This window comes from Fundulus heteroclitus, chromosome 20, assembly GCF_011125445.2.
Source record: "Fundulus heteroclitus isolate FHET01 chromosome 20, MU-UCD_Fhet_4.1, whole genome shotgun sequence".
NCBI lineage: Eukaryota > Metazoa > Chordata > Actinopteri > Cyprinodontiformes > Fundulidae > Fundulus > Fundulus heteroclitus.
This window is the reverse complement of record NC_046380.1, coordinates 24,410,250-24,435,720: the sequence shown is the minus strand read 5'-3', so window position 1 is coordinate 24,435,720 and position 25,471 is coordinate 24,410,250. Positions and strand designations below refer to the sequence as shown.

The window sequence follows — 25,471 nt, the reverse complement described above, 5'->3', positions numbered from 1 at the left end:
ATAAAGCAAAGGGGCTCTGGGCTCATTGGCAGTCGGCTCAGTTCTTGCCTTTCCTGAACCTCCACATTGAAGGGGAAAACTTTGCCCCTTTTCACATTTCATCTGCGATGGTTTGAACAGGTTTTCTTTGAATGAATGAACACTCGAAATTCAGAAAATTGACCAGTGACCAAAAAGGAATTTTATCATAAGGATTTAATGTTATTGGCAGGATAATTGATGACATGACAGCTATCCAGCAGCCATTTATACCCTCCACAGAGAAGGGAGGCCGCAAAGGGTCTTTGATAAAGAAGCTGACTGTTCACCTGGTGAAATATCCAAGCATTTCAATGGAAAGTTTAGTGGAAGGAAAAGATGTGGTGAAAAAAAAAAACAGGAATAACTGCTTCAAATGCCACCACAAAAAGATGTATTCAGGATATGAGCTGCGATCGTCTCATTCTTTGGAGTTAAAGCTAGGGCCTGCGATTTTTCCAGATGTTTCCCCAAGTTCCTTTTTGAATAACTGCGCATGTTCAAGACCATCTTAGCCACTCTTTCACTATTCAGGGGGATCTTGTGAAAAAAAAAAAAACACTCCCAAATCCACTCTGGTCTCATTACTTTCTACTGAGGTCTTCCTCTTCTTCTCATAAACATGAACGCAGTTCGCTTCTTGCGACTTTCAGCCATGGTCAAAGTATATGGTGAGAGCAGCGAAGCTACAATGAACAGCTAACACCGAAGCTAACCGCTAAGCTAACTGCTAAGCTAACCGCTAAGCTAACTGGTTACATAAATATTAGAAGTGCTCCTAAGCAGCCAGCAAGCAGAAACTAACAGAAAGGAGCACGCTCGTTGTCGTTGTGTGAGTGTGTCAGAATGATTGGCATGTGGGAAAACCAATAAAAAAGGCGATTCCCCCGGGTTAGGGTTAGTGGTCCTCTTTTCAGATGAAAGTGAATTTTGAATTTCCTTTGGAAATCAAGGTCCCAGAGTATGAAGCAAGAAGGAAGAAAAGACTTCAAGCAACAGAATCCACATTGCTTGAAGTCAAGAGTGAACTTTACACAGTCGGTGATGGTTTGGGGTCCCTTGTCATCTTCTGTGTTGGTCCACTTTATTTTCTGAAGTCCAGCGTCGACACAGCCATCTACCAGGACGTTTTCAAAGGATTTGATACTTCTCTGTGCAGACAAGCTTGTGGAGATGCTGACTAATTTCCAGCAGGACTTGTTACCTAGCCGGTTTAATGATTGTGCTGAAGTAACCAACGAATTGCATGGCTTTACCTAATGCAGACCAGCTTACAGGTCACTACTAACGCTATCTGGGCTTTCCTCAGCAGATTCAGACTTTACCGCCTCTGTGCCATTCAAGCAATAATTCAATGCAATAAGCTGTGATTGCATAAGAATTAAAGAGGAAAAGACACTATTGTAAACTTCCTAAGTAACGTTACTGTCATGGTGCCCTGAGTGTGATTGGAAACACGATTATCTGAACATCTGCAGACGAAAATAGAATAAATAAATAGCAAAGTCGTATAGAATGCTAAAAAATCTATATGCCAGGATTTAAATGTAATACGTAACTTAGCAGAAGTGTGATCAGTTAGCCGCTACCTTTTTTGACATCACCAGAGGCGTGTGCACTTGTTCTCCCTTTCAGAAGGTCGAGTTTTGTGCAAGTTAAAAAGTAATACAACAGAATGTCTTTGCACCTACGTCCTACACAGATTTTTTAGTTATTGACCGTTTAGTTTTTCCAGTTGAGTAACCTGACTTTATTTTGGTGTTTAGTGACTTGAGTCAGCTAAATGGATAAAATAAATTAGCAAAACGTTACCGTGTGCTATGTGTTGTGCGGTCATTAATGGTGAAATGTGACAGCCATCGACTTTGTCTTATCTTAATTAGAGGCTGTAAAGGAAGGATGCGAGGTTTCTTGGCAGCTAAGATGTCACCCTCACTCTGCAGAAGCATATGGCCAGTATTGGTTGTTAGATCCAATGTCTGTTAAGGGACTGCTTGCATCTAAATGTGTTCTTTGGTAGATTAATGCTGCCGCTAAAAACAGGCTCCGTCTCACCTTGTTTTTCTCTTAATTATTAATGAAACATAAAATAAAGAGACACACTTCAGCCTAGTCTAGGTTTAACAAGAACAGAAAGAAATATTGATGGAATGTTGTTTTGTGCCAATAATTTAAATCTCAAACAATCACAAAAGCCTTTTCCCACAATGTTGTCATAATTTTCATTCAACACTAAAATAAATCTCATAAGAGTCTCTTGCTAATATGCTTTGGGTGAATCAACTGAAACGCTTCCTGTTGGGTCAAAAGTATTTCTTGGAAAAGCACGGGTTCCTCTACAAAATCCAACATGGCTGCCACACCTTGTCAGAGTAAGTAAGTAAGTAATTAAATTAGTAAACTTTATTTATAGAGTATCTTTCACGGGATAAAAACCACAAAGTGCTTCACAATAAAAACAACCATAAAACAACACAAAATAAAAATTGCGGTTCTTGCATATATAAGCAAAATGTAGTTACTGCTTACTTACTTTTACTATTGATTGCACATGCAGAAAGGGTTATGTCGCAAATATCAGTAAGGTTTTATTACTTGTTTGGTATTTGTACACCATCTTTTCTAATGCCCCCCTGGACACCTGCCCATATGACCAATATCAAAACCTGCCACTGATGGTTGCGGTAATAAATTGTTTATACATCTAAAGGTTTTATATCTTTATATATTTAACTGACCTTGAAGGTATCATGGTGGTAGAAAAACCATTAACCATTTAAATTTTCCTCCACTTGTAACTGCCATGCAATTTACTTTATTGGCCCCTTAAGGGACGATAATCTGTGATGTAGGGCCCCTTCTACACTTTTCTACTGATTTATACTAACAAAGCAAACACAAATGTGAGGAAACTGCCCAATTTTTATCATAATAAAAGGGTCGCAGCATCATTGTATTTTTTTTTCTTAGAAACTGATCCCTCAATGTGCCTGTCTCATGCATGTATCACTCATGCTAATTTCAAAGGTTAGCTCTGCAACAAAACAAAGAAAAAGCTGAAAGAATTTCTAGGGGAAAGTTTTTGTCCACTGCATGCAAACAAACCCACATTATAAGATGCTACTGCAGGAAAACACGCAGCAGTCATCACATGAGGTCATTTTAGGTTAATCCTCTGTGGTTTTGGCCAGACATGGCCTCCCTGCTTGGATGGAGGAGGTGGCTGCATACGCTTTAACATGACAAGAACATGATGGATGTATTAATATATGTATGGTTTAAACCAATATTTAGATAGCTTCAAAGGCAGCTGGAGGCGTTGAGAGCTGATCAATTCAATGCACACAACAAGTTGCACTTTAAACACACCAAGGGCGGTCATCTCTGTATATGTACACAGTTATACACAGACCTTACTATAGAGAATCACGACTAAGGTATTACGATAATAGCTCGTTATGCCATAGGACACAAACACTTATGTTGGCTATTCATACACTTAGGGGCTTGTGCCTATTCCAGCTACATTTTCACACCTAAGGGGGTTCTGACAATGCTATGCATAAACTGCTCATAAGCCTTGAACTTTAAAAAAAACCCTGCTACATAACAACCCAAAAACTAAATTTCTTTGCTAGGAATTTTATTTGATAGACCAACATAACTGTAGTGGAACGAAAAGGAAACACAGATGCTTAACACAGATCTATGCAAATAAAAATCTACGGCGTACGTCTGTGTTCATCTCCTAATGTGGCGAAGAGCTCCTTGTACTCCATGATGGTTTTTCTTCACTAATGTCAATCTCAAAAACGTATTTTTTAACGTATTAGGTGAATACTGACACGTATTGCTTTCAGTAGATTTTATTTAGGATTATCAAGGCAAGGCAAATTTATTTATATAGCATGTTTCAGTCCAAAGACAATATAAAGTGCCTTAAAAGGTCGAATAAAATTTAGAAACATTTAAACAAAATATAACATAGGAAAATGGAAACTAAAAGCAAATATTAATGGTTTTTGAAAACAATTGGACTACAAACTTTAACTAATGATGTTTCAGTAAACAGTTAAACAAGAAAAGTCAAAGGCAAACCTAAAAAAAATGTGTTTTTAATCTTGATTTAAAGGAACTCAGGCTTTCAGCACTTTTTCAGTTTCTGGAAGTTTGTTCCAGATAAGCTGAGCATAGGAACTAAATGCAGTTTCTCCATATCTGGTTCGTGTTCTAGGTATGCAGAGCAGGCTGGAGCCAGAAGACCTTAGTGGTCTGGATGGTTGATACACTGATAACAAGTCTGTAATGTATTTAGGTGCTAAGCCATTCAGAGATTTATAAACTAACAGAACGATTTTAAAGTCTATTCTCTGAGATACAGGGAGCCAGTGTAAGGACTTTAGAACTGAGGTTATGTGCTCTACTTTCTTAGTCTTAGTGAGGACGCGGGCAGCAGCGTTCTGGATCAGCTGCAGCTGTCTGGTCCACTTTTTAGGCAGACCTGTAAAAGGCAGACCTGTAAAAACACCGTTGCAGTAATCAATTCTACTAAAGGTAAACGCATGGATTAGTTTTTTTCAGATCCTTTTGAGACATTAGTCCTTTAATCCTGGAAATGTTCTTCAGGTGATAGAAAGCCGACCTTGTAATTGTCTTTAGATGCTTTTGGAGGTTCAGGTCTGAGTCCATCACTACACCCAGATTTCGGGTCTCATCAGTGGTTACTTCCTGAAGCAAATTAATTTGTGTGCTAACTTTTGATCGCTCCTCTATGAGTCCAAAATTATTACCTGTTTTGTCTTTATTCAATTAAAGAGAATTTTGGCCTGTCCATGCATTGATTTCTTCTAAGCCTTTATTCAGCGCCTAAATGGGTTCATAATTACCTGGTGACATAGTGCCTATGAATATCAGGGCCACACCTTTCAGACTTTGGTTATCAAAAAGAATAAAATAATATGTTGGATTTTTCTGTCAATTCACAGTTTTTTGGTTATAATGCGACATGTGTCATGGTGCTGTATTCGTGCTTCTTAATTTACTGTACTGCCAACACATTCTTGAACCTCACCTGCTTCCTCTGGAATAGCTTCATAAAATCCTCAGTGTTCAATATTTTTTTTTTCAGCTTTTTCGAAAACAAAAGCAGCTTCACTATGAAACAGCTATTCTGGTTATACCAGGCCCGTATTAAAACAATGTGGTGCCCCTGGGCACTATACCTCAAAGCCCCCCCCCCCCCTCCCTTACATCAGACATAATCAAGGGGATTTCTGTAATGTAATTTACTATTTACTAACTTATACAACAAAATGTAGGCATATGAGCAGTGAGCAATATTCAAATATCTCATTTTAAAATGTTGAAATAAAGAAAATCTTGATTTATTTATCATTTATTATTATTGTGACATCAGTGTTCACAAAACGAATAATGCATGGTCTTTCAACAATTTCAAGTAAATAATATAACAATTTATGAAAAATATATTTTTAAAGCATGTGTCATGTGGTGCCCCCCCATGGTTGGTGCCCCTGGGCACTGGCCCACTGGCCCTTATGGATAATCCGGCCCTGGGTTATACACACACCTTAGCGCAAACATTCTCACAGACGAGAACAAAAACAACCTTCCAGCTGTGTTTTCTTCCTCAGCACGATGTGAAGGGAAGCTAAATTTACACCACCATGACACAAGAGTTTGTTCCTGCAGCCACTCGGTTCAACGACAGTTTACATGTCCTAAAGACTAAACAGTGCAAAAAAAAAGTCCCCAAAAGTCAATGTGTAGGATGCTGTCTACGTGTCTTTAGGGTGTAAAACAAAACAGCAACGTGTTTCATTCCTGTAAACTAAGTTCTTCCTGATAAAGATCTAAATCTCAAATGAAACCTGGGCCAAACACTACTCTGGTTCTCCACCAAAGCGTTGAGAAATCCAGTGTGAATTGCCAAGAGCAAAATCAAAAAACATTTAAAAGCAAACAGACGCAGACAGCACAAAGTAAGAGTTTCCCCCTCGTAAACCTTCAGCAGGACAATGAGGTCGAAGTTGAAAATATCAGGGATTATCTTTTTAAATTCGGTGACCACACCCTGTGCGTTCTTTGCTGAAAGACTAGAAAACAGTCACAGGAAGGACTATATCAAGATGGAGTTCCTTTTTTAAGTCCCAGTCTTATTGTTTCACCTCGGAGCGGGAGAGAGGAGCAGACGCACTCTTTCCTCGCCTGACGCAAACAGGAGACCCACAAGCAGAGAGCGACCTCGGGGTCAGACTTTTCAAAATGTTTTGCCGTGTCCTTTACCTGTAACAGCATAAACACAATAAATATGGGTCCACTCACACACCCTCCATTAATTTCAGTGTAGCAATAGGAAGATCAGTTCTTTAATGGTTTCATCTGTTTTTCTTTTAAGGGACTGAAATGTAATAGGGCAAAATCACAAAAAACATAAAAAACATGTTCGGGTCTTTTTTCTTTTTACATTTTCTATACAGGCTGTTACTACAGGGTCTTGTCACTTTTTTTTTCATTTTGTTACGTTACAACCACATGCCATATTGCACTTTTGTTCTAATTCTATGGACCAGCATAACACAAAGTATGACATAATTGTAAAGTGGAAGTTTTGCTAATAAAAATCTAAAAAGAGTGGTTCGCATTTGTTTTGAAGCCCACTTTTGCATGCTGATCTCCATAAATGCAATCTTCTGCAAGCTATTCTCATCCAATTGTTGCTTACAATAAACATGTCACTGACAAACAGCACATTTGTGCAATGACATCTGAATCCTTTAAAGAAATAAAGGTGGAAGTTTAAAGCAGAGTTAGATTGTGAAACATTGTCTCAATCTTTGAGCACAGAGGTCTGCTCACTCTATCCCTGGAAACAGCAACACTATTGCACCACTATGGCACATGGCTATCTACCATAACAAAATGACTCGTGCAAAAACTGCACGAGTCAGAGAAGCAATCAAGAGGCCCATGGTAACTCTGGAGAAGCTGCAGAGAGTTACAGCTCAGGTGGAAGAATATGTTGACTTTGTGTGATGCACTCAAAAATCTGGTCTTTATGGATAGAAGTAAACAAGAGGAAAAACATAAGTAATAACTAACATAGGTAATTTGCAGTTTGCCACAACTGACAGCACACACATTAACAAAGGTGGTATGGTCAGATGAAACCAGAGTTGAACTTAATAGAACTAAGTTAAGCAAGTTGACAGGAAGATGAATTGAGCTAAATACAGGACAGAGCTGAAAGAAAAGAAGCAGCAGAAGACCTAACTCTAAGACAGACTTTTACACCTTTCAGCAGGAAAACGTCCCCAAACATATAACCTGGGCTCCAATGACATTGTTTAGATCAAAGCATATCCGTGCATCAGTATGGTCCAGTCCACTTTTCAGACCCAAATCTAACCAATAATCTGTGGCAAGACATGATTAATTGACCCTGAAAGATGATTTCGATCCAGTCCCAAGGCATCTTTTATCACTCTATTCTAAATACACCATGCACTTGTTGTTTATGTTAGATCAATTAAAAAGTAAAAAAAAAAAAGAACAATGCGTAAATATTTAACCAGAAGACCCACATATGAGGCATTTCTATTGTAAAAGCAAAAGTCCTTAGGTAACATGCATTTGGAGGATATTATTCAGTTTTTTTCTAAATCCCACATGTATTTGTATAACATGCAGTGTTGTAAATGCAGATTAAGCTTTATGTAAAACTTTGTTTTAAAACATTAAACTGGCTTAATGTGTGAGTGACCTTATGTGTGTCAGCTACCTGAACTTGAATTTACAATGCCTCAATAATCTGCTTTATTAATCTGCATACACGCAATATTCGATCCTCACATTCTACGGATTGACAGAAAATTCGGTTATCCCCTCCTGCATCATATAGAAGACCACAACCTTGAAATGCTATTGGTTGTTCTAATCCTTACAGTTCCAAGGGTTTTGATGACAACAATGTCATGCAAACCTCATCCTCCAAGCATTTTGGTTATAAGTTTACGTGTGAGGCCTGCTGCTGCTCATCCAAAATAAAACAAATACGTGTTTTTCTGTGTTCTGAGAGGATGTGTCAGTGCTGGTTGGTGCCACACGGCACAATTTATCATCCTCCCCTTTATTGACTCAAGATGAAAACACAATAATTGCCCCGGCAAAAACAGGGCCAAAGGTGCAGCCACATAATGTTTTTTAATGAGCTGAACACCCACTTAGTCACAGCACATTTGTGGTGCTTTTGGGGGAAAAGTAGCAACAACAGAAAAGAGAGAAAAAGTTTCTTGTTTAAATCTGATGGTTTTTTTTTTTATCACACTGAACTATTGTAGCAGTGTGCCTCTCAAAGAATGACAATCATATGCCAGTAGCCACAAGCTGATTGCCTGATGTAGAGAGGGATTGACTTTTGCCCTTTGAGTGTGATGCATTAATCATTATGTAGTATTGAAACGGAAAGCCTCAGCCTTCAATGGGCAGCAAAGCTTCAGATGGATTGCACTTGTAGGCTCAGTCATCCAAGCGTCTCACTTTTAATATAAATGTGTCTGCGGCACGATGGGCTCATTTTCATATACAGGAGCAACTACAGTTGTATTTACAGCCCTTTCCTTGAGAACTACAAACTTTCGCTTTATGTGAAAGTTGTTGCCGCCCGGTTCTGCCGCTGAGAGTGATGATGCACGAGGACATTGTTCACTAACTGTGAAATTACATTATTAAATACGATATAAACGAATGACCTGTTGTGTTGTTCTCAGAGACTTGTGGGTTTTGTTTAAGCCTCCTTTTAAGAAATTTGAATCTAAAACTAATCGTGCGTGTGCATGATAATGTAAAAATGGAGCATTTTTTACAAACGAGGTCAAGCCTTCTCCGAAAACAAATAGACCCAAATATGAAATAGCTCCATGCAATGCACGGGTGACTCAAAACAACCTGTGATACACTCCCACTGTTTTTTCCCCTCTGCAGCTGCTCCGATCAGCCTCACAGTCACCGCCCTTATTAATCCAGTTGTTTGTTTGCCGTGGTGCGCTGCACACATGTTTTTTGGTGTTATAAATCTTCCCCAGCTGACCATAATTTAATCTTAAAAAAAAAAGAAAGCCTCCTTTACTTCAGCGCTGTTGAGTCACAGTGAATGTATGGTAAAATAGTGTCCATGGGCTGCTAAGGATGTGGAGTTGGGCTGAGCAGGAAACAGGGAGAGCAGTTTCCTGTTTTGTAATAAAAAAAAAAGAGCCTGTTGTGCAGCAATCAAATAGACAGATGGGTGTGCAGTGGGAACAAGGCTGGTTTATCAATGTTGAGGCTTATTCCAACTTCAGGATACTTTCATGAGAAATATAGTCTCATGACATGCTATTAATTACCACAGTCACACTGTTAAAAACAAATTGTTAGAATTCAGTCAATGAAACTGATGTGAGAATTATAACTCAGCAAATCATAATCAACATTTGAAAGTACGCATCATGTTAATTTACCATCTTGAAGACAAATAAATTAGTCCTATTCCAAACGATTTTTTTTTATTGTAGTGAGTCAACAAGACTGATTAATTATTAAAATCAAGTTGTTTGTCTGGTTTGTTAAAAAAGTAAAATGGAATGTGATTGATAAAACTAAATGTTACCTAAACAGTAATAAACTTTAAAATTTTTATTCTAAAACGTAGGGCTGGGCAACGATTAAAATATTTAATCGCGATTAATCGCCCTGATTAATCGCGATTAATCGCGATTAATCGCATTGTATTTACAAACTCCAATAATGAATTCAAAAGTAGTGTAAAGAGCACTTTTATTTTAATGTCCTGCTGCCATATGAACAAAAGTGTTGTAACATTTGTAGCACTTATTTTATACTGGATATTTTCAACCCATCTATTGAATTTAGTGCACTAGTTGATCTTTTCTTCATAAGAGAACAGCAAGCACTGCAGCCAAAATATGGTCTTTTTTGACCTGCTGTATATTAGCCAGTCCCTAAGCTTGATGTATCATGAAACTGTTGACCTTTTGGGTTTTGTGGTTTTTATTTTATTATTACAATTAAATAATAATAATAATAATAATAATAATGTTATGTTCAGTGTTTTTTTTCGCTAATCCACCTCTTATATATTTCAATCCTGAAATGTAAATGTAAATGTAATTTTGTCTGTGTTGTGTGCACCTGCCTGTTGCTTTAATCCTATAAATTTCCCCGTCGTGGGATAAAAAAAGGATTAGCTAATGTTATCTTATCTTAAATAACACTTTTTAATATATGTACTGGGTTCTTTCAAGGTCTTAATTACATGTTATGTGTGGGCTCCAGTAACATCCATCCATCCATCCATCCATCCACTGATCTACCTGGATGTTCCCTGGAGGACTGAAACGCCTCAGTCAGAGACGTCTGTGGGTCTGTCGGGGCAATGAGAGAAGTTTCGTCTCCTCTCTCCGTTTCTGGGGCTCGACGTTTTCATGTTTTTTCACGTGCTTAGATAAATTTGTTGTGTTTCCACTGAAATGAACCGGCTTTTTACAAAACATACAGCTTGATTTCATTTACGGTATTAAAATAAAGCCAAACGGTGCTACTTTCCCTGTTCATGTTTTTTCGCTGCTGTGGTCTCTCTCAGTTGTTTCTTTGCTAAGTTTGTGTGAGACCTAAGTGGGCGGGCCAGGCTGAGCCTGCGTGCTGATTGGCTGGCGCCGCTGAGCCATGTACGGGAGGGGAGGGGGAGCGGGAGAGTGCTGCCGTGTGCCTGCTGACTGACACTGACTGAAAGCATGTGAGCAACATGCGTTAATGCGCGATAAAATAAATATCGCCGTTAATAGTCTAATGAATTAACGCGAAATTAACGCGTTAACTTGCCCAGCCCTACTAAAACGTTAAACCTCCACCTAAAAGTGAAGCTAAATGTGCCGTTTACTGGAAACAAGTACTCTGAAGGTTAAGAAGTCCAGCTTGCTAGCAAGTTTGACTTTAGCATTAGCTTTGTCTCTAAACTAGACAAACCTGGATTCAAACTCTACAAATCTGTTAAAGCTTTCCTGTCCTCACCCCCTCTGTCCCTCGAGTCCCAGGGATATCGCCTTTTCTATTGGTTGTCCCACATGCCAATCATTCGCGCACGTTCCTTGTTAGTTTCCGCTTGCTGGCCACACACGCACACTTCTAGTGTTTATGTATCCAATTAGCTTAGCGGTTAGCTTCAGTGTTAGCCGTTCATAGTAGCTCCGCTGCTTACACCGGATACTTTGAACATGGCTGAGAGTCGCAAGAAGCAAAACAACATACAAATCTATGAGAAGAAGAGGAAGGGCCTCAGTAGAGGGGGCGTCGCGTGAAAAAGGAACTTGGGGAAACATCCAGAAAAAAATCCACGACTTTTGCCTTTATGGAGGCATGCTAAACTTTTCGGTGGCCGGGAAGTGCAAAACAAAAAGACAAAATCTGAAACACTTTTACAAATATTGAATTGGACAAACAGCGCAAAGCAAAACTGTGAATAGAACGAAGTGAAATTTTGCTTTATTTCAGCAGTCTGAACATTTCTGTCAATTTGTTGAGGTGCTCCTTGCCAATTTATTTAAGCACAAAAATGTTTTTCATGTGTTACATATTTAGACAGCACAATTAGGCAATATTTCTATTGAGACATTATGGATTTACTGACTGAAGACGCCTGTAGTTTGTGTCCCGGGGGGAGTTATTTCTTCTGACGCGGGGCAGCAGCTCCTCATTCTGGGTCCTGGAAAGACGGAAGTAGCACTGGAAGCGACCATCATCCAGATGCAGCTGCAGGTGATGGTACTCACCGAGTACATCTCTGTAGGACCTGGCGGACCCAGGGGCCCCGACGCCGTTGTTCGGCTTTCCATATTACATACAGACCGTGACTTGCTCTGTAAAATCCATCTCCTCCACGGTGAGTTGAGCAGGCAGAAGGAACCGGCAAGCAGATAGACCTCCTATTTGATGACGCGGTGAAAAAAGCTGGGGAAAAACTGACTGTGTTGTCAGTGTGAATTGTTTGTGAGAGAGAAGTGAAATGTCAAGCAACAAATTCCCTTTAATCGTGTTCGGAGTGAACATACTTTAATGGTGCATTCAGACCAAATGCAATTTGAGTGTCATGGGTTTCTGGTTTTCAAAGTCTATGGTGGAAACATGTCTTGAGAGGACTGTGGTGTGTTTCACATTTGGTTAGAATTTATTTCTGGATGATGTTGATCAACACAACCAGAGAACAGTGTTGCTGATATGTTTGTGGGTTGTAGCAGAGACATCCTTTTTGACAGAAGGGATCCTCTCCTTTAAACTAGTAGGTGCCATTGAAATCCAGTCCTTGTTAATGCTTATCAATATGAGCTTGCACGCAGGGATAATAATAAAAATGAATCAGGCCTGTTGGAACCTCTCAATGCCGGCCCAAGCTACTAGCAAGCTAAACCACTGACCATCAACCCCAAACCAACAGTGGGCCCCAGCCACAATAAATTATCATATTTTAAGTTACCTTACTATGTTGTGTTAATTTAATGCACAAAGCACAGATGACAAGGCATGGTGACTATTAGGGGATGGACTTAACTGGAACTGCACCCCAAAAAATACAATCTTGCTTACATCTCTAAAGTTTATGGCTGGGCGGGAACTAAGACGAGAGCCCTTTGAGTTGTCTAAATACAATATATTTTGGCAAAACTAATTGAAGACCTTATGAAAATCTTAGTCGGGTCTAAAATGGGTATTAAGAATTTCATTCGATTTTGTGCCACCATGCTTGGACCCATATTGGTCCCACTTTTTAATCCAAAGACCTGCATAAACCCTACAAAGCCAATTAACATAGGCAATTATGTGGACAATCCCACACAATCTCTATTTTCCACCACATGGGCCCCATATGTGAATGTTGGTTAGGGTTAGGGCCCTATCAAACCTTTGGCAGTCTCTGGGACTGTTTACAGTGCAGATATTCAATTACCAATTACTAAAACAATTACTAAATTATACATAAGGTTTATGTATAATTTAGACAAACTAATTTCAGAGAAAACATTTATTTGACTTTGTAAGAATTTAACTTATTTTATTAAGTACACTTTGAAAATTGGGGAGAATTTAAGTCACTTGATAAAATTGTGTTTTAGCTGTCTAATTTAATTTCTTTGCAGAAATTGATATTTAATAAAATCCAGATAAATGTGGGAAAGCTCTAGTTTAATATACTAAATTGTGTTTCATTCATTAACATACTCAAACCAACATATAATAATCAAGTTGTTGCCAGACATAATAAAACTCTCTGGGCTATGGCTGATTTGTGTTGCAGAGTGAATTTCTATGAAAAGTTAATACCGTCAGATGTTATTATGAAATAGGGTCATTTTTCTAATAGGATTATTACACAGCTTTAACGTCATTAAACCGTCCCATCATCTGCAGCATAGACATTTGCCCTTATCTCTGCCAGAGATGGCACATAAAAAAACAACTAATCAGTCTTGAATTTGCGCTGGCGGGGAGATGTTACGGTTCTCGGTAGTCTCGGCTCCTGCCCGGACCTGCAGCGCCAGAGGGATGTCGGTGCTGGTGTGTGGGTTATCAGGGCGCGGATCAAGCCTCCACATTTGGTTTCCAGTCGCGTCCTGCGCGCTGCCGGACGCGCAGGCGATCAGCTGAGCAGGAAAAGAGACGGAGCCGCCGTGAGAAACTGGCGCAGTCGCTCAGCGTCTGTGCGGACATTTCAGCGGAGTTTACTGCCCGGATCCGCTTCCAGCGTCCGTGCGCCGCGGCTGCTTTTGCGGGTGGGATGTTGGAGGTGGTCGACGCGCAAAAATGAACACAGGTGAGATGATTTATTTTTTTTATACGGTTAACAGTTCCCATCAGATTTCACCATTTGTCTCCACTATTTGTCCATTGAGTATGGGCGAAAAAATATTAGACACTGTATATTTCCCTTTTTACATTCCTACGAGGGAACTGTGAGACCAGCTCCAGGAGGAGAGCTCTTTATTTCTCTTACGAACAAAAAAGGGAAAAAAAAGTAGTGCTGTTCAATTAAATCATTTGCTTTGTGTCTGGTTTATGCAATTAACAAATCTAAGTCTAGTGATTGATGGATAGTCTTAAGTAACTTTTTAAATCCTAAGTATTAGCTGTGATATTGTGTATTAAAAGTAAAAAACTTAGACTATTTGATCAAATTAACAGTTTTCATATGATAACGATCCTTTTTCAAAGTTATGTTTTGTGATTGAGTACAAAATTTACAGATCGCATATTTAGCTTTATAATGGTTTTTATCTATTGTTTCATGTATTGTTCTTAAAGCTGTAAAGGCCTCCTGACAGGGGTCTCTTTGGCTTGAATCACAGGAAGTGAGTCAGGGAAATCCCTCAGACCTCTTTGTATTCTTTTTGGAGCTGTGTTAAAGCATGCATTACTCATTACCACTGCTTTATCGCCTTTCTATAGCATCAGTTTTCAACAAATTGACTGTAGTTTTGGAAATTAGCCATCCTATTGACCAAGATTGGCTGAGGAAGCCAGGTGTTGGGACATTTTTGCTTTTTTCCCTGAGTAGTTCATTAAAATGAAAATGGCTCTTTTAAAACTATAGGAGGAAAAACAACATAGTATCAGCATATTACTTTTTAACGGCTGTTTTAAACAAGTGGAGTTAGGGAATGAGTCCAAACAGCTGTTCTTTGGTCTGAACCATATTCATTGGAAAACAGGATTTAATCACAATGTTTAGAGCATGATTTATTAACATCACACATTAAAAGACTGATTGTGCTATAGAATTGAGTCAGAAATAGTGTTTATGGTTTCAGCACAACTGCATGCAGCAAATTTGATAGGTAATATCAAAATAGAAAGTGTCAAGAGCAGAAATTATTTTATTTCACTTCTAATCTGACTTTTTATTAATGCAGAGGACAGTTTTTTGTCTTATATTAGACAAATCAAAAATTGAACTTACTGTAGAGAATTAACTATCACGCTCACAAACGTCTTGATAGGTTATTGGTCTCCATCAGCCTGCCTCTGCGCTTCCTGTTCCTGACAAAAGTGGTTCTTTCCTCTGGTCTATAAAAAAGTTTTTGCTAAGTAAGAACCAGTCAGTGAGAGAGCGAGAAGTTATGGCAGTGGAAACACAAATAACTGGTGCTAAGCAAGAACTACAACCATTTTAGCACTGACCATGGTTAGTGGAAAAGTGATTCAGAGCTGGGCTGATTCACCACAACAAAGTTAGGTTATGGGTTTGATCTAGCATATTATGTTAGGCTTTCTACCAAAAATAATGGGTTATGTTTAACACTGAGTCAACCAAACAGTGAGTTCAAAAGGATAACCCATGACCTGGATTACTAGTAATATTTAGATTAAAACAGGTGACCCTTCCATTTCTATATCCACTTAATCCTTGCAGGGTCATAGAAGCCCAGGGCTTATGTCAGTGGTCAATAGGAGATAGGCACGAAACACTCTGGATAGGTTACAATTCCACCACAGAGACTTATATGGGACAACAGGGCTATTTAGAGGTGCTTAAAATACTAAGATTCATGATTTTTCTCTCTCTGAGCAAGCATGCTCAAGATAAACACACAATTACCTCATAGAAAGGCAACAGCAGGATTATTAGATTTTTATTCTTTTCACCAAACTGCATTGCAAAAGAACACATAAAACAAATAAAAACAAAACCACAATATTGTTCAAGACCTTTGCTAATGACTACTATTTATTCTTGGTATACACCACTGTTTAAAATACTGTCTGTCTGTGTTGACTTTTTTATTTAGAGCGTACATTTTAAACATAACTACAAAAGGAGCTGCTTGTGCTAGCTACTAAGCACATAAAAGCTATCGCTTTCAAACAAAAATAAAAATAAAGACAATCTTGTATTGTTATATTGACTTTTTGGACAAACCGACTGGGATTGCAAAATTAATTCTCAACATATAACTATTTATTAAATATTGTATGTCCATATTGATCTCATGACCACTTTTTTTGGTCAAAATGGAAATGCTGAGCCTTGCTAGCTTGCACTATGAAGCATCTAAAAGGCTGTCTTGAATTAACTAACTTTTGTTCCTGCTGTGAACAAAAGTTATTAACACGGCTAACAGACAATAAAATTACTATTTAGCTTAATTTTACACTCTTATTTCCTCCTGTAGAAGAGGTTTAGAGTACTCCCATCAGGTTGTTTGTCCAGATGAAAAAGGTCGTCTGTAAAACCTCCTTCTAGTCTCCTTTCTAACCCAACAAACTGGCTCACAATGTTTAGTTAAAACTAATTGATGTCTGTCCCAACAGCATCAACCCCGGATGTGGGTTAAAGAAGTAGTCTATAAAGCGTACATTGGTCAGGTTCTATGTGTTCAGGAGTTCAAGTCTTGTTCACATAACACAAACCCTGAGAGCCTAAATTTAGCTAGCACCGATCTGAGACGAAAAATGGGTCGATTTTGGGTCATTACTCATACTAAACCTTTGCCAGACATTGTTGGCTTTCTCCGGATGGCTAAACCATTTTACTACCTGGGTGGTTACTGTAGTAGATTGCCTGCAGGAAATTAGTTTGTTTTACACATTTTGTCAAGAAAGTGTTTAACCATGATCTCAGTGATACGACTCTGACACACACCATTAAGTTCAATGCTTTTGTGAGTTGTTCAGCCATTTTAGGTCACAGGAGCGACACACAAATGACCCTGTAAGCTATTTTAAAGTCAATAATCTTACAGTTTCCTTTTCCTGTTGTTCTTTTAGACTGCACCCAACCTTCAGCGGCTCCAGCGCCAAGATTTGTACGTCACGCCAGCCTGAAGCTGCCTTCCCCTCTTATGTCTGCATCCAGGGGCCCTAAACCTTCTGTAGCCCCAAAACCTAAAGTCAATGTGCTTTTAAATGGCAACCAAGGAGGGTTCAGTAACGGCAATGCTGGAACGTCTTATGGAGGGGGTAATGACGTAGTTGTGAAACAGAATGGTCTGAACAAAGTCATCGTGAACGCATCACCTGGAAATAAACAAATAAACGTCTACAGTTTCAAATACCGCAAAACACATTTAAAAACTATGTGGAAGGGGACAGTGAACAGTGGACGGACGGAGGTGGAAAAGGAGGAGGAGGAAGATGAAAGCCAAAACATGGACGAGGACTGCAAATTAGCAGACTGTGCCCTCACAGAGGAGGTCGACCACCTGAAAACTCCTTGGGTTAGTGACGACAGACTCACTTCTGACTCCGAGGGGGTAGAGGAGATGAATGACACGGACAACATGGATGCTGAAGTCTGTGATGGAGGTGAGGCACTGGCTGACACAGATGGCCTCTCAATGGGAGAGATTTCTGTTCATAGTGCCGAAGAGAGGTTGCCTTGCCACTCCGCCGTCAAGCAGGAAAAGCTTTGGACAAATGGAGACAGAAGTACCGTGGATGATTTATCGGAGTCTTCTACTGATGAAAAGGGACTCTGTCTTAGCGAGAGAATGATGGACATCGATGCAAAACACGAAAGAGACAAAGTCTCAAGTCCTGATAGGTGTTGCAATAGCCTGAAGTTGATGTGTGGCCATCAAATTAGGGAAAAGGGTGAAAATCAGCTGGAGGTTAGTTTGTATGACTTAATTCCTAAAAACCACAAACAAGCCTGTCACGGAGCCATGGAGCCTTTTTATATATGTTCAGACGACATTATTAACATGCCGACTACCCTCTCAGAAAGTAGCATTTTTGCTGTAAACAGAGCTGGAGTATCAGCCAGAAAATACAACGAAACAACAGAAGATGGACATTTGGTGGGATGTGATAACATTGAGGAAGAGGATGAGTATGGCATCGGTGATAAGGCTAATGAAATGGAGGACATGTTGAACCATTTGGACTGCCAGGCAAGGTTCAGACAGGTTGCCATCTCGGTGCCAACGGACACGGACACCTCAATGGCGTCTTCTTTCTCTGAGAGCCAGCTGCTGTCCATGAACGACTCTGATGTCTTCAAAGACGAGGATGATCTGGAGGGTCACATTGTGCCCTTTCTGGACGAGACCAGTGACGTGGAACATCATATTACTGATGAGCATGTTTACGAGGAGCCAAGGCAAAGTTCATGCACTGAAAGAGACTTTACTTTGAATAACAAGGCTACTGGCATTCAAACACACTCTTTGTCCCATCAGAGCTCCACGGCTATGGGGGATCGGGGAGTACAGTTCCTTCACAAGACCTATGTTAGTGGATTAGGACAACCTGCGTCAAGCAGCAGCCCGGTGTTAAATTCGATGCGGCATAAGAGCTATTCCAAACCCAAGTATTTATCCCTGTACCCACGCTCCCTGTCCATGGAGGGACACAACACACCTCTGTGTATCTACAAGGAAAGCTCTTACAGACACAGAGATGGTGGTTCCTCATCTGAAAGCTTCTCCAGATGCTCTCCTTTGTCATCTAGTGCCCTGTCCACACCTACTTCTTTGATGGATATTCCTCCTCCCTTTGAGCTCTCCTATATCACCAAGAAGCCTATCACCAAGAGTTCCCCTTCACTTTTTACTAGGGAAGACTCTTCAGAAAAAGACAGGAAAAAGAAATCCTCAATTAAGCGCTTTCTGCTTAAGTTTGGGTGGAAAACGGAACATAAGTCTGGAACAGATGCCAAGCCGTCCTCTTCAAAGTCCTCGCCTGAGTCCAGCCATTGCACGTCCGGCAGACGCTTGGATTTAGATAGGCAGAGCATTAGTAGTTCTCCACAACTAAATTTACGTCCAGCAAACAAGCCTCAGGGTTCACCTGAGCCTTTACCCACCTTCCTGTTCTACAAAGAGAGTAAAAGGAAAGGGAACTCTGTGGCCTTCCTCAACAGGACCGTTGTCCGAGTGGAGTCCTTCGAGGACCGCTCCCGAGTGCCTTTTGTACCTCTCCCTTTGACCAAGCCCCGCTCTATCTCCTTCCCCAACACTGATACCTCAGATTATGAGAACGTTCCTCCCCTCAGCGCCCTCAGCTCGGACTATGAGAACGTTCAGGTGCCGCAGCGGAGGCCTGTCTTGCAGACGCCACTGGCTAACTTTTTTGATCGTCCCAGTCGAGTCTTGTCTTCAGCGAATGAGACAGACGGTTACGTGGACATGAAGAGCCTCCCTGGGTTTGAGATGAATTTAAACTTAGCAGAACTGGAAACTGAAAGGTATGTGAACACGTGTCTGCAGCATATTTACACATCTGGGTCTGTTCTAGAATGTGGATCACTGGGAAATAAGAGTTTATGTAATCAGGACTGAAATTAGAGTTTTTTTTGGCTCGACTATGACTGGCTGTTACCTGGAAAACCAATTTGTTTCATCAAGGTGAAGGGGATAATTATCTGTTTGTTCCTTAGCAACTTTCATCACCTTTCATAATGATCAGAAGCCTTTTTTATAACATCTTATGGGCTCGACACACAGCGAGTGACAAACTGCTGGCTTTCATTTCCACCACGGCGACGACCCAGCACACGGGACACGACAACGATGATGACAGCGTTTTAAATCTCGCTGTTGGATCGCTTGTTTCCCAGAAACTTTATCGGTTATGAAATTGGAGGGCTTTTGATATTTTCAAAGCAGTCTGTGACTGAGAAGGATGAATATTCAGAAGATATATCTGGAATTGACAGAAATCTTGCTTTCATGTTTACTCTACAAAAGAAAAATGCAGCCAGGTTCATCCTATATTTTAGACAAGGATACAGCATAGAGAATATCATCATTTTAAGTGCGCACCTCATGGCTGATCCAGATAAATGGCTGTAGTGCCAAGCGACAGTGACAAAAGTTGAACATTATTCAACTTTCTTCTGTTGTGTTGCCAGCCTGTGTGTGCACGAATCTCGGTAATTGCTTGGCTAGAGGAGGGCAAGCGGCTGGTTGCCTAATTGCATATGTTAAACTGGAAATTAATGGAGAGGGAGCAACGTCGCTCCCCATGTGTTGAGCCCATGAGGCACTAAATGTGTTAGAAAATGGCAATAAAATCAAAACATTAAGGTATGGACGAAATTACTTTCCTATTAATGTGTTGCTGTTTTAAAACTACTGTTAGCAAGCATTGTGTGGCTTGTCTGTCAAGCAGCCACCTGCAGGTTTATAAGTAGAATGACAACAAAAGTATATTTTGGGAAATACGCACTTCAAAACTACTCTTCATTTTAGATAGTTTTATTTTATTAGTAGCAGTAGGTCTAACATATCAAGATATACCGCAGGATCAAAGAGTTATGATATCAATAATGATATTGTTCCTATGTTTTAGATTTCTTTTTATGAGATCTCCGAAATTTCCAGAGTAACCCGAATTTTCTCCAAATGTTTGGAGAATAGAGTAAAAAATATTGGCCCTCCACCACTTTTATGTGTCCTGTCAGCTGCCTGACAGAAGGCTCCTACAACCATTTCTGTACACATGAAAAACAAATTGTCCTTGTGGTGATGAAAAACAGAAATACTGTGCTTCACAGGAAATTAAAGGAAATAAATAAAAATAAGAAAAGCATTTAAGTTTTGCGGAATAATAAAGGTTTATAACACATAGGCATTGCATTAAAATAAATAAATAAATGTTATAATACTAATTTAAAACAGATAAAACAACTTTCAAAGCATTGTAAAAAGGAGATCTTTAGATCCGTATGGTCTTTTAGAGTAGTGTCTTCAATCCTATGCTCATTAGTGATGGGAGGAGATGATTCATTGATGTCATTCTTCAATTAAATGCTGCAGTAAACAAGGTTGTTTTCACAGCACAGGAAAAAAGGAGCTAGCAGCTTGCGCATGTCTCAGGTTTTCAATAAGTTTGTTCCAGAGCTGAGGACCTTAGAATGCTGAGTCCCTTTGTTTAATTCTCCTCTAAGAAACATCGTCTACACAGGTCTCTGATTTCCCTCATGACTAACAGCACAAAAATCTAAGCTGCATTTTACGTTTTTTTTGTTGGTATAAAAACTCTTATCATGGTGTATCCTTGTGAAGTGGATATCTAGAGATTGTGTAGAAGACCACAAGATGTGTTCAGAACCACAACAGCAATGTGTACATTTTTGGGTTGTTTTTTTTTCTGCTTCTGTCTCTTTCTGCTAACTTTGCCCCGACTGTTACCATTAAACTTCAAGAAATAAATATCATATATAATAAAAATTACTATAGTATGTAGGAGAAACGCAAGCTACAATTGTTTTGAATCTTTTGCCTAGCATTTATGAAGCCATGCTCAGGATCTTCTTCTTTTGATCGGTAACATTGTTATTGTCAACATTACCGCCTCCTGCTGGTACTGCAAAAACATTGCACTATTTTTTTTAGTGGAATGTCAGTGTATTTTTATGTTTGTCAAAAACTAAGTAAAGACATATCAGTTCAAAATATACACAGACTAGTGTGACAGAGGCCTTAATGAACTCCGGTTCCTACTGTGTGTGGCAGGTGCTGTTAGGACATGTTTGATGGGAGAGTAGACAATGTTGGTGTAGGGGTGGTCTTTTCATGTCCAAGTTAAAACAGGCTTGTTTCATTCATAGATTATCTGTTCAGTGCAGGGGAAAAGGTTGTCTCGTTGGTTTCTAAAATAGAGATTCTTGTCTCTCTGCTTTGGTGTTATTTGTTTTTATGATCAAACATGCTGTGTTGATGTGCTCCCATCCCCCTCTGCATTCCTGCCTGCTTTGCCCATATCATACAGACCTCTCAAGATGAATAATAGTCGGAGCAGTTTGGACTCATTGCTCTTCTCCAGCCAGTCTGCTACAGCAAGCAGAGATACAATCTCAGTGTGCTCTCTAGTCTGCAGAGCTTCCCTTTTCATAGTTCACAGTCTCTTGTGGTTTTGTGCAGCAAGACGGTACAACAAAAGCTCGGCAATGCTAATACTGCTTAGAAATGTGGCAACATATAGTCAGGTATGGTGTTTTCTATATTCCGAAAGACAGATGTATCGCTTTATTAAGTACACCCGTTCAATCCAACGCAAAGAAAGTCGGCCAATCACATGGCAGCAACTCAGTTCATGTAGAGATGGTGAATGAGATTTGCTGAAGTGCAAACTGAGCATCAGAAGAAGGAAGAACATGATTGTTGGTACCAGAAGTGCTGATTTGGCTATTTTAGAGACTGATGATCTACTGGGATTTTCACACACCAGTATCTCTGAAGTTTACAAGGAATGGTCTGAAAAAGACAAAAGAACTGAGTGTCAGTTGTCTGGACAAAAATGCCTTATTGATTTTAGGGGTCAAAGGAAATTGGGCAGTGATGGTATGAGATGGTGGTAAGATAAGGTTAACTGCATCTCTGAGCCCACTACACATTAGCCCCTTTTCAATTGCAAGCCCCAGGTTTTAGTTTCCCTGAGGTAAACCAAAGCCTGGGGCTTTTAAGTATGACACATTTCCATTTGTTGGGGGCCTTTATGTAAAACAGTCCAATGAAGTATGGGGAAGTAGTGAGGAAAACCGCAGTACCACTCCGGTCCAGCGGGTGGTGGCAAGAAGACAGCATAGGTCAAACAGTCAGAGGCAGACTGAGAAGCTGTAGCCGTATCCTGCCACTCATCCGAACTGACCTGAAGGGGAAAACATAGTCAGGGCTTGGGTCATACACAGTAAGGCAGTCCAAGGGAAGAGGTTTCCAGAAGGGCTTAGGCAAGGGGTGAGAGAATCGGTAATGGGAGGTACACTCCGAGCAGAGGTTTCTAGACAGGAACAGAAACAGGAAACAGGTCGGAGGACTAGGCTTGGAGTCTTTCATTAAAGGCAGGAAAATCCAGGAATTGACAGAGGCTGGCAGGCTTGGTCAAGAGATGAGGCAGGAGGCCGTTGTCCAGAATACAGAAGCCCACAGGGGAATCTGACAGGGACAACACAGGAAGGAGAAATCACAGAAATGAGAAAGGTGAAGATCAGGAAGACAAACAAGGAACGCTGGATGGTTTACTCACATGGGGGATTTCAAGAATCTGGCAGCTACCCGCTAGGAGAGCCTGTAATATACAGTGCTCCTCCCAAGTGCAGTGTTTCCACTTAATTAGAGCCGCTGCAGGTGTAATTTCTCAGGCCTTGATTACCTGTGCAGCACAGGGAGCAGGGAATAACGACTGCAGATAGGGGTTTTCACCACAGGAACAGACAAAATCATTACAGATGGCGTTACATCTCCTTACCCCCCTTTTAGCCCTACCCTATTCCTCCCTCTCGGCTCCTCATTGTTGGGCTCCACTCTATTCTACTCCTGTTGGTTTAAATAAATAACAAGCGCACATTCTTGCTGCCTGCGCAGGGACCGTACAGGTGGTGGTGGGGTGGGGGACTGTGATATGTCTGCCGCAAAGTTTGCCACGCAGAGTTAAAACGGAGAGTTTTATAAGTATGTTTTTTGCCTCATGCATGGCAGGAATGACTAGGAGAATTTGTAAGTATAAAACTGTGGACTTTTGATTGCAGGCAAATTGTTTTATGGGTTGTAGGACATACACGCTGTGCAAATTCGTCTCTTCCTTCGCTTTCTTAACTCTGCTATAGAAGGAATGAAAATCAGAGAGCCTGCCTTGTTCCACACGCGCACACACATACACGGATGCGACGAACAGATCCAGCCTGTGAGAAATCACAAACTGTCTGGGCGGCTAAACGCTGCAGCAACGGGGTTTCCCACCGCAGCCTCTCCGGAGATACCAGCATGTCGGTGGGTCTCTGCTGCTCCCGACAAGTCCCAATACAGAATAAAATTGGCTTATAGCCTTGATGAACTGGCTGCACAGATGATGTTTGGAAGTGTACTTTCTTGCCTAGACTCATCTTAAAACAATGTTTCTAACAAATTACTGGTAGAAAATTATAGGTTTGTACACTTGTCATCTCCTCACTCTTCCTTGTGGTGGACGGTTTTTCTTGCTGCACACAACCCTACCCATTGAACAAAGCCCCAGGCTTGTTGAAAAGTCCTACCCTCAGACCAGGACCTTTTTGCCGTAAGAGTAAAGCCAGGGGAAAGTGAAAACCCCCAATATGGGAACACGCGGTGGGCTTTTGGGGTCTGATGGACCTGTTGAAACCGACAGCAGACAGGTTATACTAGTAGTACACCCCACCAGCTGCTCCTCTGGGCAGAACCTGATGCTACAATTCACCCAGGGTCTCAAAAATTTAACAATAAGAGAATAATTTTACCTGGTTCAATAAGTTTGGATTTTGTCTATGACATTCAGATGGGTCATAATTTGGATCAAACAGCATGAAGCTATGAATTAATCCTGTAAGATTTTTTTTTGATACAGTTTGAGCCATGCAGTACAGAATGCTCCTCCTACCTGGATATTGTTACTGACCCTGCCCATCCCTTCTTGACCACTGTAAACCCATCTTCTGATGGCTACTTCCGGGAGGATAATGCACAATATGCACAATATCACAAACCTCAGATCACATCAAACTCCCTTCACCATGACAGTGACAACGCTGCACACGAATGGTCTCCCCTGTCACCTTATCTCAGATGAATAAAGCACCTTTTGGATGTGATGGAATGGGACATTTGAATAATGTATGAGTAGTCTACAAATCTACAGCAAGTGTGTGATACTCACATGTCAATATGGGCCAAAATCTCTAAGGAATGCTCCAGGCACCTAACTGAATCCATGCTAAAAGAATTTAGGGAGTTCTGAAAGTAGAATTGGCTCCAACCCTGTACAAACTAGGTGTACCTTATAAAGTGGCCAGTGTGTGTGATGATTAGGACTATCGTCGTAATATAATTCAATTATAAACTTCCCAAGGCAAGTTATTAGGAAGACTCCAAAACCTTTAAGTTCAATCAAAAAATGAGGGATAAAATACTTTAGACAACATGTAAATAAATTAATCAAGTGATTAAACAGAATAAAGTAAAAACATAATCTAAAAAAGAAATGTGGTGGAGATCTGGAGATTTTGGACTAGAAAAAAAATGAGTCCAAGATTGTCCACTTCCTCTGTAGCTAAAACTAAATTCTTCTCAGTAGTCTGCTGTTCCTGCTACACACTTTATTTACTCATTCCTAATTGACTCTCCTTTACTACCCTTTGGGGTGCACAACACGCTAGCTCTTAATCAGGAAATGTGTAGTTACAAGTAAATTTGTCTGAGTGATTTACTCACATTGAAGTAAATTTACTCAGAAACAGATAACATTTGGTCCCTCTCAAAAAAATTGTTTATTTTTGAGAGGGACCAAATGTTACTCAGACAAATTTACTGTGTATGCCACCAAAAAGATGTTGTGCCAATACATGTCCCTACATCCTGCTTAGAGTTGCCTTACCTGCTTTCAGTGATCCTGTCTCTTTCAGGTGTGCTGTAGTGTGTGGGGATCAGTGTAA

The 25,471-nt window shown here is 40.2% G+C and overlaps 1 protein-coding gene across 1 annotated transcript in view; it reads left to right on the top strand.

Annotated features, from left to right (window-relative positions):
- The first annotated feature begins 13,577 nt into the window (after window positions 1-13,577).
- Window positions 13,578-25,471, top strand: part of LOC118567259 — a 13,961-nt gene continuing 2,067 nt past the window's right edge. The window contains exons 1-2 of the mRNA XM_036151954.1: window positions 13,578-13,900; window positions 16,852-19,270. Of these exons, the coding sequence (XP_036007847.1) occupies window positions 13,891-13,900; window positions 16,852-19,270 (2,429 nt within the window). The 5' untranslated portion in view covers window positions 13,578-13,890. The remainder of the gene's footprint in view (window positions 13,901-16,851; window positions 19,271-25,471) is intronic.